The following is a 14,052-nucleotide window of genomic DNA, read 5'->3' on the forward strand; positions in this document are numbered from 1 at the left end:
ACCTGCCGCTGAACTGTAGCCAAATAGCCGGTCTCCTACCTGGGGGGCAGTGTAGTGCTAAGTAGGAAGCCTTTGAATGAACTTGGATTTCAGTCTGGTGATGTACCAGCTTTTAACTTGGCTTAACAGTTCTGAGCTTTAGCTCCACCATCTGTTAAGTGGGGATAAGACTACCTACCTCATATTAAAGAAAACGGATCGAGTGCCTGACTTACAGAGATGACTTAATACACAGTATCATCAAGGTAAAAAGAAATCCCATGGTGAGGCTGAGGGCCTTGGGAATAAAGCGTCAGGCAACCACACCTTAACTCTTAAGGACTCTCTCCTGTGCGAATACAGACACTCTGCCTTACTTTGCTTTCTAGCTACTTCTACAGCTTTCTACACCCCACCCTGTAGGTACAATGCTGAAGTAAGCACTTGGTCCCTACAGGAGGACTTCCCTGCCGTTCATTCCTGAAAATCTGTCGGGTTCCTGCCCAGCCTGGATGATAACGTGGGAGTTCATTTGCTGGGAGTGGAGTGGTGGACACTGCAGGGAGGGAAAGTGCAAAGCTTGAAATAAGAATGAGGTTCCCGGCATCCGTAATCTGACAAGTTAGTGTGGTTCTGCAGCCAGCCCGAAAATTGGGAAAGTGTCCTGTGGGCCTGACGATCTGATTTCGTTCCCAGATCTCACTCAGGTCATTCTGGCCTTCACCTGTGATGGTTCTGTGAAAGTCCTCGACTCACATGGCAGCTACTTGGTCCAGAACCTCTGGTCATTGTCTGGCCAGTCCTTTTCCAGGTTGGCCAGTCCTTTTCCAGGTTGGTCCAGGATGAGGCCAGCCTCTGGGAGCAAGTGGGTGGGAAGTGGATTGCTAGAATATTCTTCTGTGGCACATGGCACTTTTTCAGGTCCCACTTCAAAATGGTAACATTTCTATCATTTCTGTAATGCTCAATAAACTTTAATCAGAAGTCAGTACGGGTACTTGTAAACCTGTCCCCAAGGACAAGTTTTAATTCAACCTTTCTTGTATGCCAGCATCTCTTAGAATTCATTTCATTGTTAAGATCCGGGTAATGACAGCCGTTTTCTGACCAAATAATGCCACAATTCGAATACATGGTCCCTTCGTAAAAATCTCTTGATGTTTTAAAAAAAAACAACAACCCATGTTGATGATGATGGAAGGTACAGGTACAAAGAAACAGAAGAGATAGGAAAGGTCATATGTCAATTTCTGCACTGAGACCTGTTCCCTAGTTCTTGGATTTGCTGAGCTGAGCCCGGCCACGGATATCCTGCAGTTCTAGAGAGGCACGGGTGAGCAGCCCAGGTTCAACCCAGAAAGGCAAACCGGAGTGAAGGTGGTGCTGGTTGATGAGGACACGCTGGTGCTCCAGAACAAGACAAATGGGCAGCGAAGGATAGGACCAGCTGAGAGGCATGAAGCCTGGGGAAAACCTTTTGACTCATCTCTGTCGAAAGACAACCACTGATGACAAAACAAGGTATTTTTTTTTTTTTTAGATTTTATTTATTTATTTGAGAGAGAGAGAATGAGAGACAGAGAGCATGAGAGGGAGGAGGGTCAGAGGGAGAAGCAGACTCCCTGCAGAGCAGGGAGCCCGATGCGGGACTCGATCCTGGGACTCCAGGATCATGACCCGAGCTGAAGGCAGTCGCTTAACCAACTGAGCCACCCAGGCGCCCCAAAACAAGGCAATTTTGAGTCATAAAGAAATGCTTTTAAAATTCAGACTAACTGGGGCGCCTGGGTGGTTCAGTCGTTAAGTGTCTGCCTTCGGCTTAGGTCATGATCCCAGGGTCCTGGGATCGAGCCCCACATCGGGCTCCCTGCTCGGCGGGAAGCCTGCTTCTCCTCTCCCACTCGCCCCTGCTTGTGTTCCCTCTCTCGCTGTTTCTCTCTCTGTCAAATAAATAAATAAAATTAAAAAAAAAAAAATTCAGACTAACTGACGTTTTCCTCACTAAAAGTTCCGAGGCAATGGTTCGCAAACTAGAACAAGCACCATAATCCCACAGAGGGCTTGCTAAAACACATATCGCTGAGGTTCCACCCCAGAATTTTTATTGCAGTGAGTCTGGGAGGAAGCCTGAGAATGTGTATTTGTAGCAAGTTTCCGGGCACTATGGACGCTGCAGCCTGGGGACCACACTTTACGAAGCGCTGTTCTAAGTCTAAGGTACACTGTGTGACATTGCTGGTCCATGGACGCCAGGATCCCAGGAATAGGACTTAAAGAATTGGCTGAAAAGCAAAGTCTTCACCACCTCTTCACCTCACTTTTCCTCCACGAAAGAACCAAAGTCAACACAACAAACCGAAACATTTAAATGAAAGATTTCATCAACCAATAATACTACACTGAAACTCGTCAGTGCAGATGACTCTTCAAGGGGATTTCATCTGTGAGCCCTGGGGAATGCCTACCATATTTCCCTAGAGACCAATCCTTGGCCACACTGGAAGTTTCCTGTCATATTATTTAACCGAGGCCGAAGGAATCAGCATGGTATCATTCCTACATTTTTATCCACGGAGTTACCACACTGGAGCTCCCCAAAGTCCACATCTGAAGCCCTAAAACGTACGCAAGCTGCTGAAGATTGTGCTGAGGGGAAGGTTGAGTAACTCTGGGAATGTTGCCCTTTCCTCCAATCTTTCAGATTCCTGGAGGCCTTTGCTGGGGCCCGAGGGATGGAGAGTTGGACTCGACGCTATGAGAGCCCCTCCATGCAAAGGCCACATCAGATAAAAGGCCCTCTGTGCAGACTACACACATATCAGCTGGGAGGAGGCTGACAGAGCATAGTGGCAAACTCCAGTGGATGGTCCTTGTGTCTGTGCTAAAAATAACAGGAGTCTTCAGGAAGCAGAACACATTTTTATAAAGAAATTTTATTGCATAATTTCTGTATACAATAAACATAGGAAAAGGGTTCTTTTAATGAAAATCTCATGACATTTTTCAAAAGTTTGGAGTTGTTTGGAGAAAAACTATTACAAAGCTATCTAAGACAAAAATATCTGACCTTCAGAACAAATGATAATCTCTTTCATGGCAGTCCACATTTAAAGCAAGGCATTTCAATTCAATTAACATGGAAAGGCTTTTAAATTGCTATGTCATCTGCATTAAGTATTTCAATGCATCTAAGAAGTGAAGAGTTTAAACACATAGAAATGTTCTCTTACACAGTATGTACTGCTGCTTTCTTCAGATCCATTCTGCATGACTCTGCGGATGTCCTTTTCACACACCAGCAGAAACCTGCATCTCCTAATGGTACAGGAAGGGCTGAGTGCAGAGAGGGAAAGCCTCGTGCATTTCCTATGTTAAATGGCGCAGCCCCCACAGATGACATACACCTTGCCATATTGACGTAGTTCATTGCACTCCATATCCTGCAAAAATAAATCTAGTGCTCGACAGCTGACATTATTGCTCACCAACGTCTTAGTAATATATTTCTTTAACATAAGACAGAAATATACTGAAAGTTGATACCACTTAAACTCAAAGGCCATCTGGAATTAAACCACATGCATATACCCCACTTTTTTTTTGTTTTTTTGTTTGTTTGGTTTTTTTTTTTCGAGGGATGTTGCATTTTTCTTAAAGTTGATGCTGGAAAATGTGGTAGGAGAGACGCTGGCTTTCCTTGAAACAAAGACAAAGGATTAGAAAAGGAGTTTTTTGAGGGAAATGTTAAGCCCGATAATAAAAACGAGAGAACAATGAGAGTCCAGAATCTCTGAGGAGAGGGAAGAAGCCCCTTGTTTATCTTCCTTGTCCACCTCGACACGGTGGCTCGTGTCCAGCAGAAACCTGGGGCAGGCTACTATGTGTAGCTGGAGCAATGTGAGAAGTGCTGTGTGGCCCAAAGTGAGAAGTTCTGTGTGGGGCAGGGAAGTCCCGGGAGACCCCCTTCTTTAGCCAACCCCACATGGGATCCTTGAGTCTCTGGGAAATGATGGGCTTCCCTCTGTGAGGTCGGGATGGTCTGGGTCCTGAGGCTTCCACGGTCTTAAATTTTACATCTCAGTTCCAGAGGGACCCAGGGCCTGAGGTGAAACAGCTGGGAGCCGAGGAAGGAAGAGCATGACTTACCTGGCACCGTGAAGCTAGAGCATACGTGACAAGGAAGTCACCAGAATATCAGGCAGGGCCTCGCCAGGAAGCGTGTGTAGACACGTGGAAGAATGTGGACATGACCACACTGCCACTTTGATTTGTTACTTTGCATTTTAACTTCTCATTGTTTCTCATTGTAAAACTGTCAAGTGTCCCTCTTTCTTATTTTTGTCTTGGTGCTTACAAGGAAAGATGTCAGTTTTCATAAACTTTCAAAGATTTACAGAAGTAATATTTTTTAAAAACTACATTTCAGGATTAGCATTCAAGGCTACAAACACAGTATCTATCCATCATAAACTGCACCCTCAAACCTGGTTATGGCAATATCGTCTTAAATCGCCACTGTTCATACCTGTGGAAACCTTATCGCGCACAATGCCATCCACTCGGGCAAGCTAAATGTTACACAGCAAAACGGAGCAGAGCTTCTCAGAGTAAAACCAGCCATATTGCTACAAAGAAAAATTTCTGGCTCTTGGCCCAACTGTTTCCATACCAATCAGCTAAGGCAACCTTCTCTCCACTTCTTTCCATTTCAAATGCTTGGGCTTCAGCCTCTGAGGCAATTAGAACCAGATCAGTTTAATTTTACAACACCGATCTCAATGGTACAGCAATATTGTAAATTTGCCCTGAGAGTGTCTATTATTTTACAAATAATGTAGGTCCCAGTTTTTTTATGAAGAGTAGGCATGGAGAGGCTAAATGGCTTGTCCCCTGTCACACAGCAGGGTGAGACTTGAGCTCCTGGTTCTTTCTACTTTAACCCCAAGCATCCTTCCAGAGGTCACCTGAACCTCTATGCACAAGATCCCCAGGTTTGGGCTCTGTTACTTGGAGTATCTTGTCGGCTTCTCTGCTCAGCACTGGGTATTTTAATACCCAGGACTTCCTCCTTGGTCCTCTCCACTCTCTCTTATTTCTGCTGCCTTGACGAGGTGTGTTGTCCCCAGTATTTTATTTTACACAGTGGGACTTACCAAAATGCCCTCCCAGCTGCAGCTGGTATTAGGTGTGGAGGGACAGACTTCGAAAAAGCAATGGCAAGTGTTCTTCTTTGTGGACTTTGGACAAAACGGGGCCCAGCATTTTATAGTTGTCTTATACTCCAATGTTTTCAATGGAAAATAAAATAAAACAAAGGCCTAACCGTGAGGTAATGTTTACTTCTCTGCCACAACACTCAGTGTAAACCGTCCCCCCCCCACCAGATCTGGCAACGATTTAACATAAGGAAAGACTTCAGACCTTCACACCCTTTTAGTGCGAATAAACGACCGTAGCTCAGACTTTCCACAGAGCTGAGCGGTCTCATCAGGCATCCGTCCGCCCCCGTCTCAGGTAGGCCTACACAAATGCCTCAGGGCCACATGACTCGAAGGTCTGGTGCCCTGCGCTTGGTGCTCTGCTCTCTCCACCACAGAGGGGTCTCTGGTGGGAACACCGAGCACCCTCTGCCTCGTAAGCAAAGTGGGAGAAATCTCAAAAGAAGCCATGTGCTCAAAGAAAATAATGCCAAATGGTACTCAAGTGGCCTGGGAAAGAGGTTCACCAAACTATCTCCACTCGCTGAAGGTATAAGCGGTTCCGGATCTAGTCGATAGCAAAATACATTGATGGCCGGGGCCTCTGTCTAAGCAAAAGAAGAAAAATATCGATAGCACAAAACTGCCCTTATATTTTTTGAAAAAATATATCTAAGACAATTCTGAGTATTTTTTTTTTTTAACAAGCTGCGCGATAAGTACACTTGCTTCCCCCGCTCTCCACGACCCTACAGCTCCGCTTTGTCCGCGGGGGCCGGGCTGCCCACCCCACTGCCCCCCTGGGCACCACTGCCGTCTGCTGGCATGAAGGACAAGGAAGCCGAGTTTATGCAGTATCTTTTGCCGGTGGGACGAGGGCCGTCATCGAAAATGTGCCCAAGGTGGGCGCCGCACTGAAAGAGAAGAGCGAAAACGTTAAGGGAGAATGCGTACAAAGCAGGCTTTGAGAGGAACTCACACGCAGCCGTTTAAATGGATGAGCAGCCTGTAGAGAAACGATGGAAACTATCATGGATGATTTCTAATCCGCCTGTCAATAGCCGCAAAGATGGTTTCTGGCAGGCTCCGCACCACATGCTGAGACTGAAAAAACACTAGAACTGTGCGTATCAGAAATCATTTAGGAGCCACTGTATTTTTTTATCTATGAAGTCTCTCGGCCAGCTGAAAAATGACTGCAGGAATTTTATGAGTTGAGTTGACCCCTGATCTGCCCTTGTATGAAACATGGCAGAATAAAACCTCTCCCCCGCCCCTCCCCACATTACTTTGGGCTTTGGATGGGTGGGTTTCAGAAATGCAGAAGTCCACCATAAAAGATACTGTTCCACTGGCCATGACGGAGGTGACGTTTGCTTTCATGGGCAGTAAAACTTAACACCAGACCAGCCCTGGATGTTCCCGGAGCCTGGCAGAGCAATGGCAAGGCTCTACAGATTTGGTCATGGTCACCAGGCCTGCAGGTGTGGCAAGGATCACTGTCGCTGGCCCGCACTGTCCCTTCATTCTGGCGTCCAGCAGGTGCAGAGCCGCTGGGGTCTCTACCCAAGTGAACTGCATTCCGTGGGGTAAGGAATAAGCTCAGATCCGTGCTCCTGCCTATCCGGAAAACTTGGGAAAGAGAAGAGGCCCAGAATCCAGGCAGAAGCAGAAGGAGGGATGGTTGGCTATGATGATGTTCAAGAGAAATCCAGCCCAGGGATCATTTCTCCAGAAAGGCTGGCTCAGTGCATAAAACCCTGCACTGCTTACAAGGAAAGGTAGGGTAGGACCCCAGGCGACAACAGGGTATGTCACACTTAGCTGTCGTGCACCCTTTCTGAGCAGGGACAGGAGTGAGGGCGATGGAGACATCAGTGCATCATATGTCAATAGGTTGTGAAACCACATCATTCGTCATGTCACAGAGAAACCAAAGCCTGGGGCAAATGACTTCCATTCATTCATGTAACAAGTAGTTAGGGAGCACCTGCTACACGCCAGGCATTGTCTCAGACTCTAGAGACACAGGCAACAATCCCTGGACTCATGGAGCTTACATTAGTGGGAGAGACAGCTAACACGCAGAGAAATAAGTTGACTCTCTAGTATGGTAGGTGGGAATAAATGCTAAGGGGAAGGAAAAAAAGAGGAAGTGATATGAAGTGTCAGGGTTGGGGGCTGATACTGCAGGTATCATCGATAATGAGGGGCTATTCTCCTGGGGTGACTCTGGAATAAGAAGCCAAAGGAAGGGAAGGAGTGGGTATCAGAGGAGCATTTCGAGCAGATGGAAGAGTCAAGATTTAGGGAAGAACATGAGAGAAAAGGTGTATAGATGATTTATTAATTCCTCTCACTGTGCCTGTTTGGTGTACAAAACCCTCAGAAAGTACAGGGAAAGAGAGGAGGAACTGACATGCAAATTGGTCTAATGAACCAAATGGAGATGATGAGAGAGAAGTGAAGGACTGTGCTCATTACAATGGAAAGAACTAGAATCTCAGTTTCCCTATCCTAAGTGCTACACTCAATTCCCAGGGGTTCTCTAGTTATTAATAAATAGCACAAATAGCAACTCTCACTATATGGCACTTCCATGTTAAAAGTGCATTCTTATTTTACTGCCAACATACTGTGTCAGCTTATTAAAGAACTAAAAATGAACCCTGAACTGATTTGATCTATTGCCTGGAAAATATGAAACAGGCCTAAAAAACAAATCTTGCACTATTTTACCACATTCTATGCAGGTTTAGGTAATATCAAGGCTGACAGCTCAGATTGCTTTTCCTTTCTATAAACAACTGAGGCCAAATTTTCAGGCATCAGCAGCTAAGATGCACCAGTAAAAATACATATGCTTACCCAACGGACGCAGGAAAACACCTACTGCTGCCTGCCAAAACAGTGCACAGGCCGACAGGAACTGGGGCTCTCGGTGACCAGTGTGTGCGCACAATTATCGATCTCATGTGCAGCTCTGGCACTTTGATCACTTGGCATCTGAGTGGTGGACCTTGCACGTTAAAAGCCTCAGATAGGTTTTCTGGTTTTGTGTTTTAATGAGAGAATACGGCTATCTGGACGTTACCTTTATTAATCATCTCTTGGGCATATCTAGAAAATGGTTCTGTTTACCTTACTCCAAAAATAAGACACAGTAAGGATATACTTGAAGCTACTTAGGAGTATTTATATGGTCTTCATTTCCCAAATCATCTTGAACAAATGCAACTTAGAGTAATGTAATCTGTTGAGCCGTGTTGGTTATTGGTCTGCAGTTTCGTTTGCAAAATCTGGAACTGGTGTTTTGCTTACACGGAAAGAAAAACACAGATTCTAGATGTCCCTAATCCGAAAGGAAAAGGGAGGGGGACGAAGAAGAGGACTTACAGTTAGGAAGAGGCAACAAAAATCATTGGCAGACAACTCTATGGGTTGGGGATGGGGTAGGGAAATCCTCAGAAAAGGCACGAGTCCCCTACAAATGAGACTGATCGCTTCAGCATCCTTGCCACAAGGTGTTCTGGAAGATTCACCCCAGGCTCCGACAACTGAGGGACGAGCGCCATTTCAAAACGTAGTCAGGTGTTCATTTATATCTGTGCCGCCACATACATGCCCACTCCAACGCCCGCCAAGCTGCAAAGCCATCTGTCTGCAGGAAGCCGAACCACGAAGCGCCATTTCTGCTTCCTCCCAGGTACACCCAGTCTCCCATAAACGTCTATTACCCAGTTTCTTTGAAAAGTGCACAGGTCCTGAAGGTTCCTCCCTGAGGGGAGCGCACATGGACCCCATTCTTTCGGGCTTCTACCCCCGGCCGAAGGCTGGGATGATGAATGGAAGTTGTCAGCGATGCATTGTTTCTGTAGCCGCCTGTGAGCTTTGCCTCCCCGGCCCCATCCAACCGGCAGTGGTTTGGGATTGCAGCACAGCTGCTTGTAACTGAAACAAACCGGCTGCCCGACGAAGAAATCTCTGAGCCCTGCTGTTGATGATTTATTTCAGGGTAAAATCTTTGGTGTGCATTTTGAAAGTGGTTTGAAAATGGTTACGCATTTATTGCACAGATAAGATACGAACTACAGCTGAATATTCTAGCTCTCCTTCTGAAAAAAGCATGAGATAATTGTTCAAAAGGAAATCTTAAAGTTCCCAGAGGAATCCTTTATCACCTAAGCCTCCCACGCAGAGAAGTTGGCAACTGGGGATCCTACAGAGAACCAAGGGAAAAGACACCCCCCGTCCCCAAAAAGTGATTGAACATCAAATTTAACATAATTCCTTAAACTCTGACTGCAGTTCTCAATCGAGGGCACAGGAAACACAAATAGTGCATTCAACACAGTTACATATTTCCACACTGATGTATTTCCAACTGTCCTAGAGGGTTTTCTCCCAGCTATTTCTAGGACGTTTGGGGCTTTATTATTGTCATTTGCTCTTAAGTGTTTGATCTACAAGATGAAGCAGTTTCAAAGCAGGGCCTTTTACACTTGGGCACATGGGGCAGGATGAGAAGGAGAAAAGAGTTTAAGAAGAAAAGCAATTTACTCTGCCACTAGCATCCCGTTTTCTCCCACTGTTATTGAAGACACTTGTGTGTAAGTAGGCCTCTTTTCCTCTGTGCTTGTGATATTAATCTTTTGCCAAGGAAATGATTGTGAAGTCACCAGTTTAGCATTACGATTTTACTGAAAGATCAAGAATAAGAGAGATGGGCTGTGAGTCTGAAGCCCTATTGTAACACATGGGTATCTTTAATCATCAGCAATATATGAGTTGTCATCTGCAAAAGATTAATAAGGTTTGGGGTTTTACCAAAATCTGCTTAACTTTTGAAAAATACCGTGTATGGGTGGATATTTACCTTTCTGCTGATTTGGCTGCCTTAGAACAAATTAATAACGATCTAAAACAAACTTAAGGGACTCCACCGTAGATTCCAGCTAGTAATAGCAACAGGCAAAAATAGACTCCAACTCGCGTAAACTCAGGGATCTCATGGTTTCCTTAAAGATGATTTCCAAAGTTAAGTGATTTATTGGTCTCCCATTTGCTGCAGATGTAGAATTTTCATCTAAAGAAGGAAGAATTCCCCAAGTATTACCAGGAGGGGCTTACTTCTCTGAACTACAGCTTAAACCATGCAACTCTTACCTCTTTGCTCTGAATTTAAACTCTTGACAAAGCACTGCTTAGCAGGCTGGGGTTGGACAATTAGGGAGAAGCTGTCAAACAATTATTCATAGTAGTCAGTGAAACTGGGACAGACTCGACATATTTTATCACTAGCTGAAAAGTGTAAATAAAACTTAAAAAAACTCTTTATAACTGCAAATTGTTAGAAAATTGCCATAGCTAGTGGGGGGGGGAGATACTAAAGTGGACAGATTTAAGATAAAGACCCTCTTTGAAAGAGTTAATTAGAATATAATTCCGCAATTCAGCGGGTAGAATAGGAAAAGCAAACAAATACGGTTACAACAAAAATCAGAATGTAACAGGGCAACCTATTTCCTCCACAAGCAGGAATCCTAACGGAAGGCACCGAAGAATCTCCACCACCCTTGCTCGTTTTCTGTGCTGTTAACTTAAAGATGAGGCAGTGTGCTAGGTTTCTTACACAGCAGTTCTTTTAGAAGGACCTGACTGCACTCTTTCTCTGAAAAGTGATCAGTACTGAATCAATCTTAACTTTCTCAGCAAAATTTTACTAAAGTATTATTACCTGAAGAAGTCACGGGACATGTGGAAAAACTACAGGGTAGTATAAAGAGGTGGTAAATTATGGCTCCCAACACATTTATAATCCCTTACCCAAATATGAGGTCTAATTCACTGCATAGCATGATCCATATCACAATTTAAAAAAAGAAAGAAAGAAAGAAAAGAAAAAGAAGAAGAATCCTAAATACTGGAGTAAGAATTACGGACCAACAGACCAAAAAAAAAAAAAAAAAAAAAAGGCCAAGCAAGTAGGTTGAGCCTACGGTTTTGTCTGAGAACGTCTATGAGATACCTAGGGCATCTAACAGATTCTTCATCAGACAAACCACATTGTTGCAATTCAGTCCAGAGAGGACAAGCCATGTGAATTCAAAATGGAACAAGAATTTTAGAAAGAGGAGAAGCAGATCAGAGTGAAGTTTCCTACACCACTTCCCCCCCAAAATGATGGGAGAAGCTGTGAGTAGGGGAAGAGACTACATAAACTGAACGAATAGAAGGTTAAAAAAAAAAAAAGATAAACTTATGAAAAGTAGCATTAAGAATCAGAAACCAGAAAACAAAATACAAGTGTTTACTCTAGTATGGAAACCATTAAGTCAGTTATTTTTTTTTCCAAGTTGAGATGAAAAGGATAAATGAGGTGCACCTGAAGAAGTCTCTACCTTCAGCTCAGGTCATGATCCCAGGGGCCTGGGATTGAGCCCCGCATCAGGCTCCCTGCTCCGCGGGAAACCTGCTTCTCCCTCTCCCACTCCCCCTGCTGTGTTCCCTCTCTCGCTGTGTCTCTCTCTGTCAAATTAATAAATCTTAAAAAAATAAAGATGAATGAGAAAATGGAAAAGAAAAAAGTCAAGAAAAATGTAGAACAAAAGGAAAATAAATGTGTGGATGAAACACACACAAAAGAAAGAAAGGAAGGAAAGAAGACAGACAGACAGACAGACACCCAGCACACTTTTAGTGAGTTATTACTGCTCTCGCGAGGCAGACATGCCCCACTCTGTCCACAGGGAGAAGAATCCAGCAAACACGTCTTTCTTTAGTGCTCGAACCTGATTATTTTCTCCATGAAACTTCACAGAGCATGTATTTTTACACATGCCTTAATAGAACAAATTTCCCTCCCTCTTCTCTTTAAAGAGAAGACTTTTATTTAAGAAAGAGTCACATGCTTTCCAAATATGAGAAATAAAGGTGGTGGGGAAAGAAGCCAGAAGGGATAGGTAGGTGTTAGTTCCTCACCCAACCATTCAGAAAAGACCCCAAGTATAGTGACAGTCACTCAGGCCTTTGACCAAAGGGCTGAGAGCTGTGCCTTGTTTAGCTTAATACCTTTTTTTTTTAATGTTGCCTGATTTGGGCAGCTTGTAGGTTTCATTTCTCTTTGGTCACTGTAGAACCCCTTCATCTTCATAATGGTCTTTTCTTGACCACGACTAATATTATCTCTATGGCTGGCACAGAGAAAGGACCAAGTTTACTCTGTGAATTTTAAGAATTAGTCACAGAGCGTCAGAGACTAGGGCATTAAGGAAAGTTATTATCTTACGCCTCACATTTTCTGTGCCTTTTTTATTTGGTTCTCCTGGGACTCAATGTTTGAAAGTGGGTTCTGAATAAAAGGGAGAGTAGCAGTCAAAGAACAGCCTTTAAGGCAGCTTAAAACAAAACACAACTGTTAGTCCTAAAAGAGGTTTATTAAGTACTACATACCAAAATATACATTACCATGTACCATCCTACCCAGTTACGTTTTTGTCGAATATTTTAAATTCCTGGGGAAATAATTATAACTAGTTTTTGTGGCAGTAATAAAAATATCAATTGAAATGCAACTGAATTCAAACCTGAATTAAATTAAACCTGCTAGAGAACATAGGATTTTTTTGTTTTAACATGACTCTTTATGGCCTATCTATCCAAGCACCCTAGAGCTCTGGAGCTCAATGCCCAAGTTCGAGTCTCAGCTCTGCTGCTTGAATCGATGTAGATTTACACAAGTGTAAGAAAGAAAGAAAGAGAACACAAATTCATCAGATGGTTAGCTTCTAACCAATCGCCCTCCCTACTTGGTAGTAAATATGTCACTTACTCCCTAAAACTCCTGTGCGTGATGAAGGGGGTTAAAGGGCAGGTAGAAGAATGTTGAGGGAGGCCCACGTGGCAATCACTTTGCTGTTTCAGCTGCCTGATGGTGTCCCCTTTACCTCTGATATGTGCAACAGACATCCCCCAACAAACTACTCTGTGCCACCGCACTCAGACTTTACATCTCACTTACGTAAAGCAGATTAGAACAGGACTGCCTACTCTAGAATGGAATCGCTTCTCGGCCTTTTGGCTAAGATCAAGTGTAGAATGGAATGTGCAGTTGCTCTTATTCTGTGTACAGAAGGTTCTGCCTATGTCTCTGAGTTTAAATACAAAATGCCCACAAGTTCAAGTCTCTTCATTGGCATAACAGATTAACTATCTTTGCCTCCTCAACACATACTCATTTTCTCCCATAGAGCCTGCCCTAATTCGGTTAGAGCAGAGTGACAGGAACTAATTGGAACATCCTTGGAAATGAACACGGGTCCATATACTAGGGGAAGTAGAGGAGGCGTTACCTTATCACGTATCCTCACTCTGAGCTCGTACAGCCTACCACTGTGCCTCCTCTTCCCACTGCCCATTCTCCAACCTCCCCCCCCCCCACACCCACACAGGGAAAGCTGTCTCTGGGGTCTTGGCCGACCATGTTGAGATCATCACAGCTGAACAACACGTGCACAGAACTGCGGGGAGAGGGGTATTCTCTAAATATCAGATTATACAAAGCCACATAATGAGACCTTCCTATGCCCTAAGAACAGCCCATTCCCTGCTGTACTCATTCGACTGAAGATGATTTTTCCTACGGTTCTTTTTTTTTTTTAATAGTGTTGAAGCCGATGACGGGCATTCAATTGGACTTGCTGAACACCTGAAGACTGAGCTATCATTACTTTATAGAGACTTCATTGTGCTCGTCCGTCCCTTTTGTGATCAGTCACTTGGACTTAGTTGCTATATTTAGCACAACCAGGAGTCCAGAAAGTGTTTGCCATGCAGAACGAGCAGCATAGTGGGTTTTCGGGTGACATTAACTGAC

General features: G+C 44.2%; 1 protein-coding gene across 3 annotated transcripts in view; it reads right to left on the reverse strand.

Annotated features, from left to right (window-relative positions):
• Positions 1 to 2,892: 2,892 nt before the first annotated feature.
• MSRB3 (methionine sulfoxide reductase B3) overlaps positions 2,893 to 14,052 on the reverse strand; it is a 166,648-nt gene continuing 155,488 nt past the window's right edge. For all 3 annotated transcript variants that reach the window (XM_064590947.1, XM_064590949.1, XM_045873035.3), the window contains exon 7: positions 2,893 to 6,091. In XM_064590947.1, the coding sequence (XP_064447017.1) occupies positions 5,927 to 6,091 (165 nt within the window). In that variant the 3' untranslated portion in view covers positions 2,893 to 5,926. The remainder of the gene's footprint in view (positions 6,092 to 14,052) is intronic.

The sequence above is a fragment of the Mirounga angustirostris genome, unplaced genomic scaffold, assembly GCF_029215605.1.
Source record: "Mirounga angustirostris isolate CCGP_5_RB_7025 unplaced genomic scaffold, mMirAng1.0.hap1 SCAF_5, whole genome shotgun sequence".
Taxonomy (NCBI): domain Eukaryota; kingdom Metazoa; phylum Chordata; class Mammalia; order Carnivora; family Phocidae; genus Mirounga; species Mirounga angustirostris.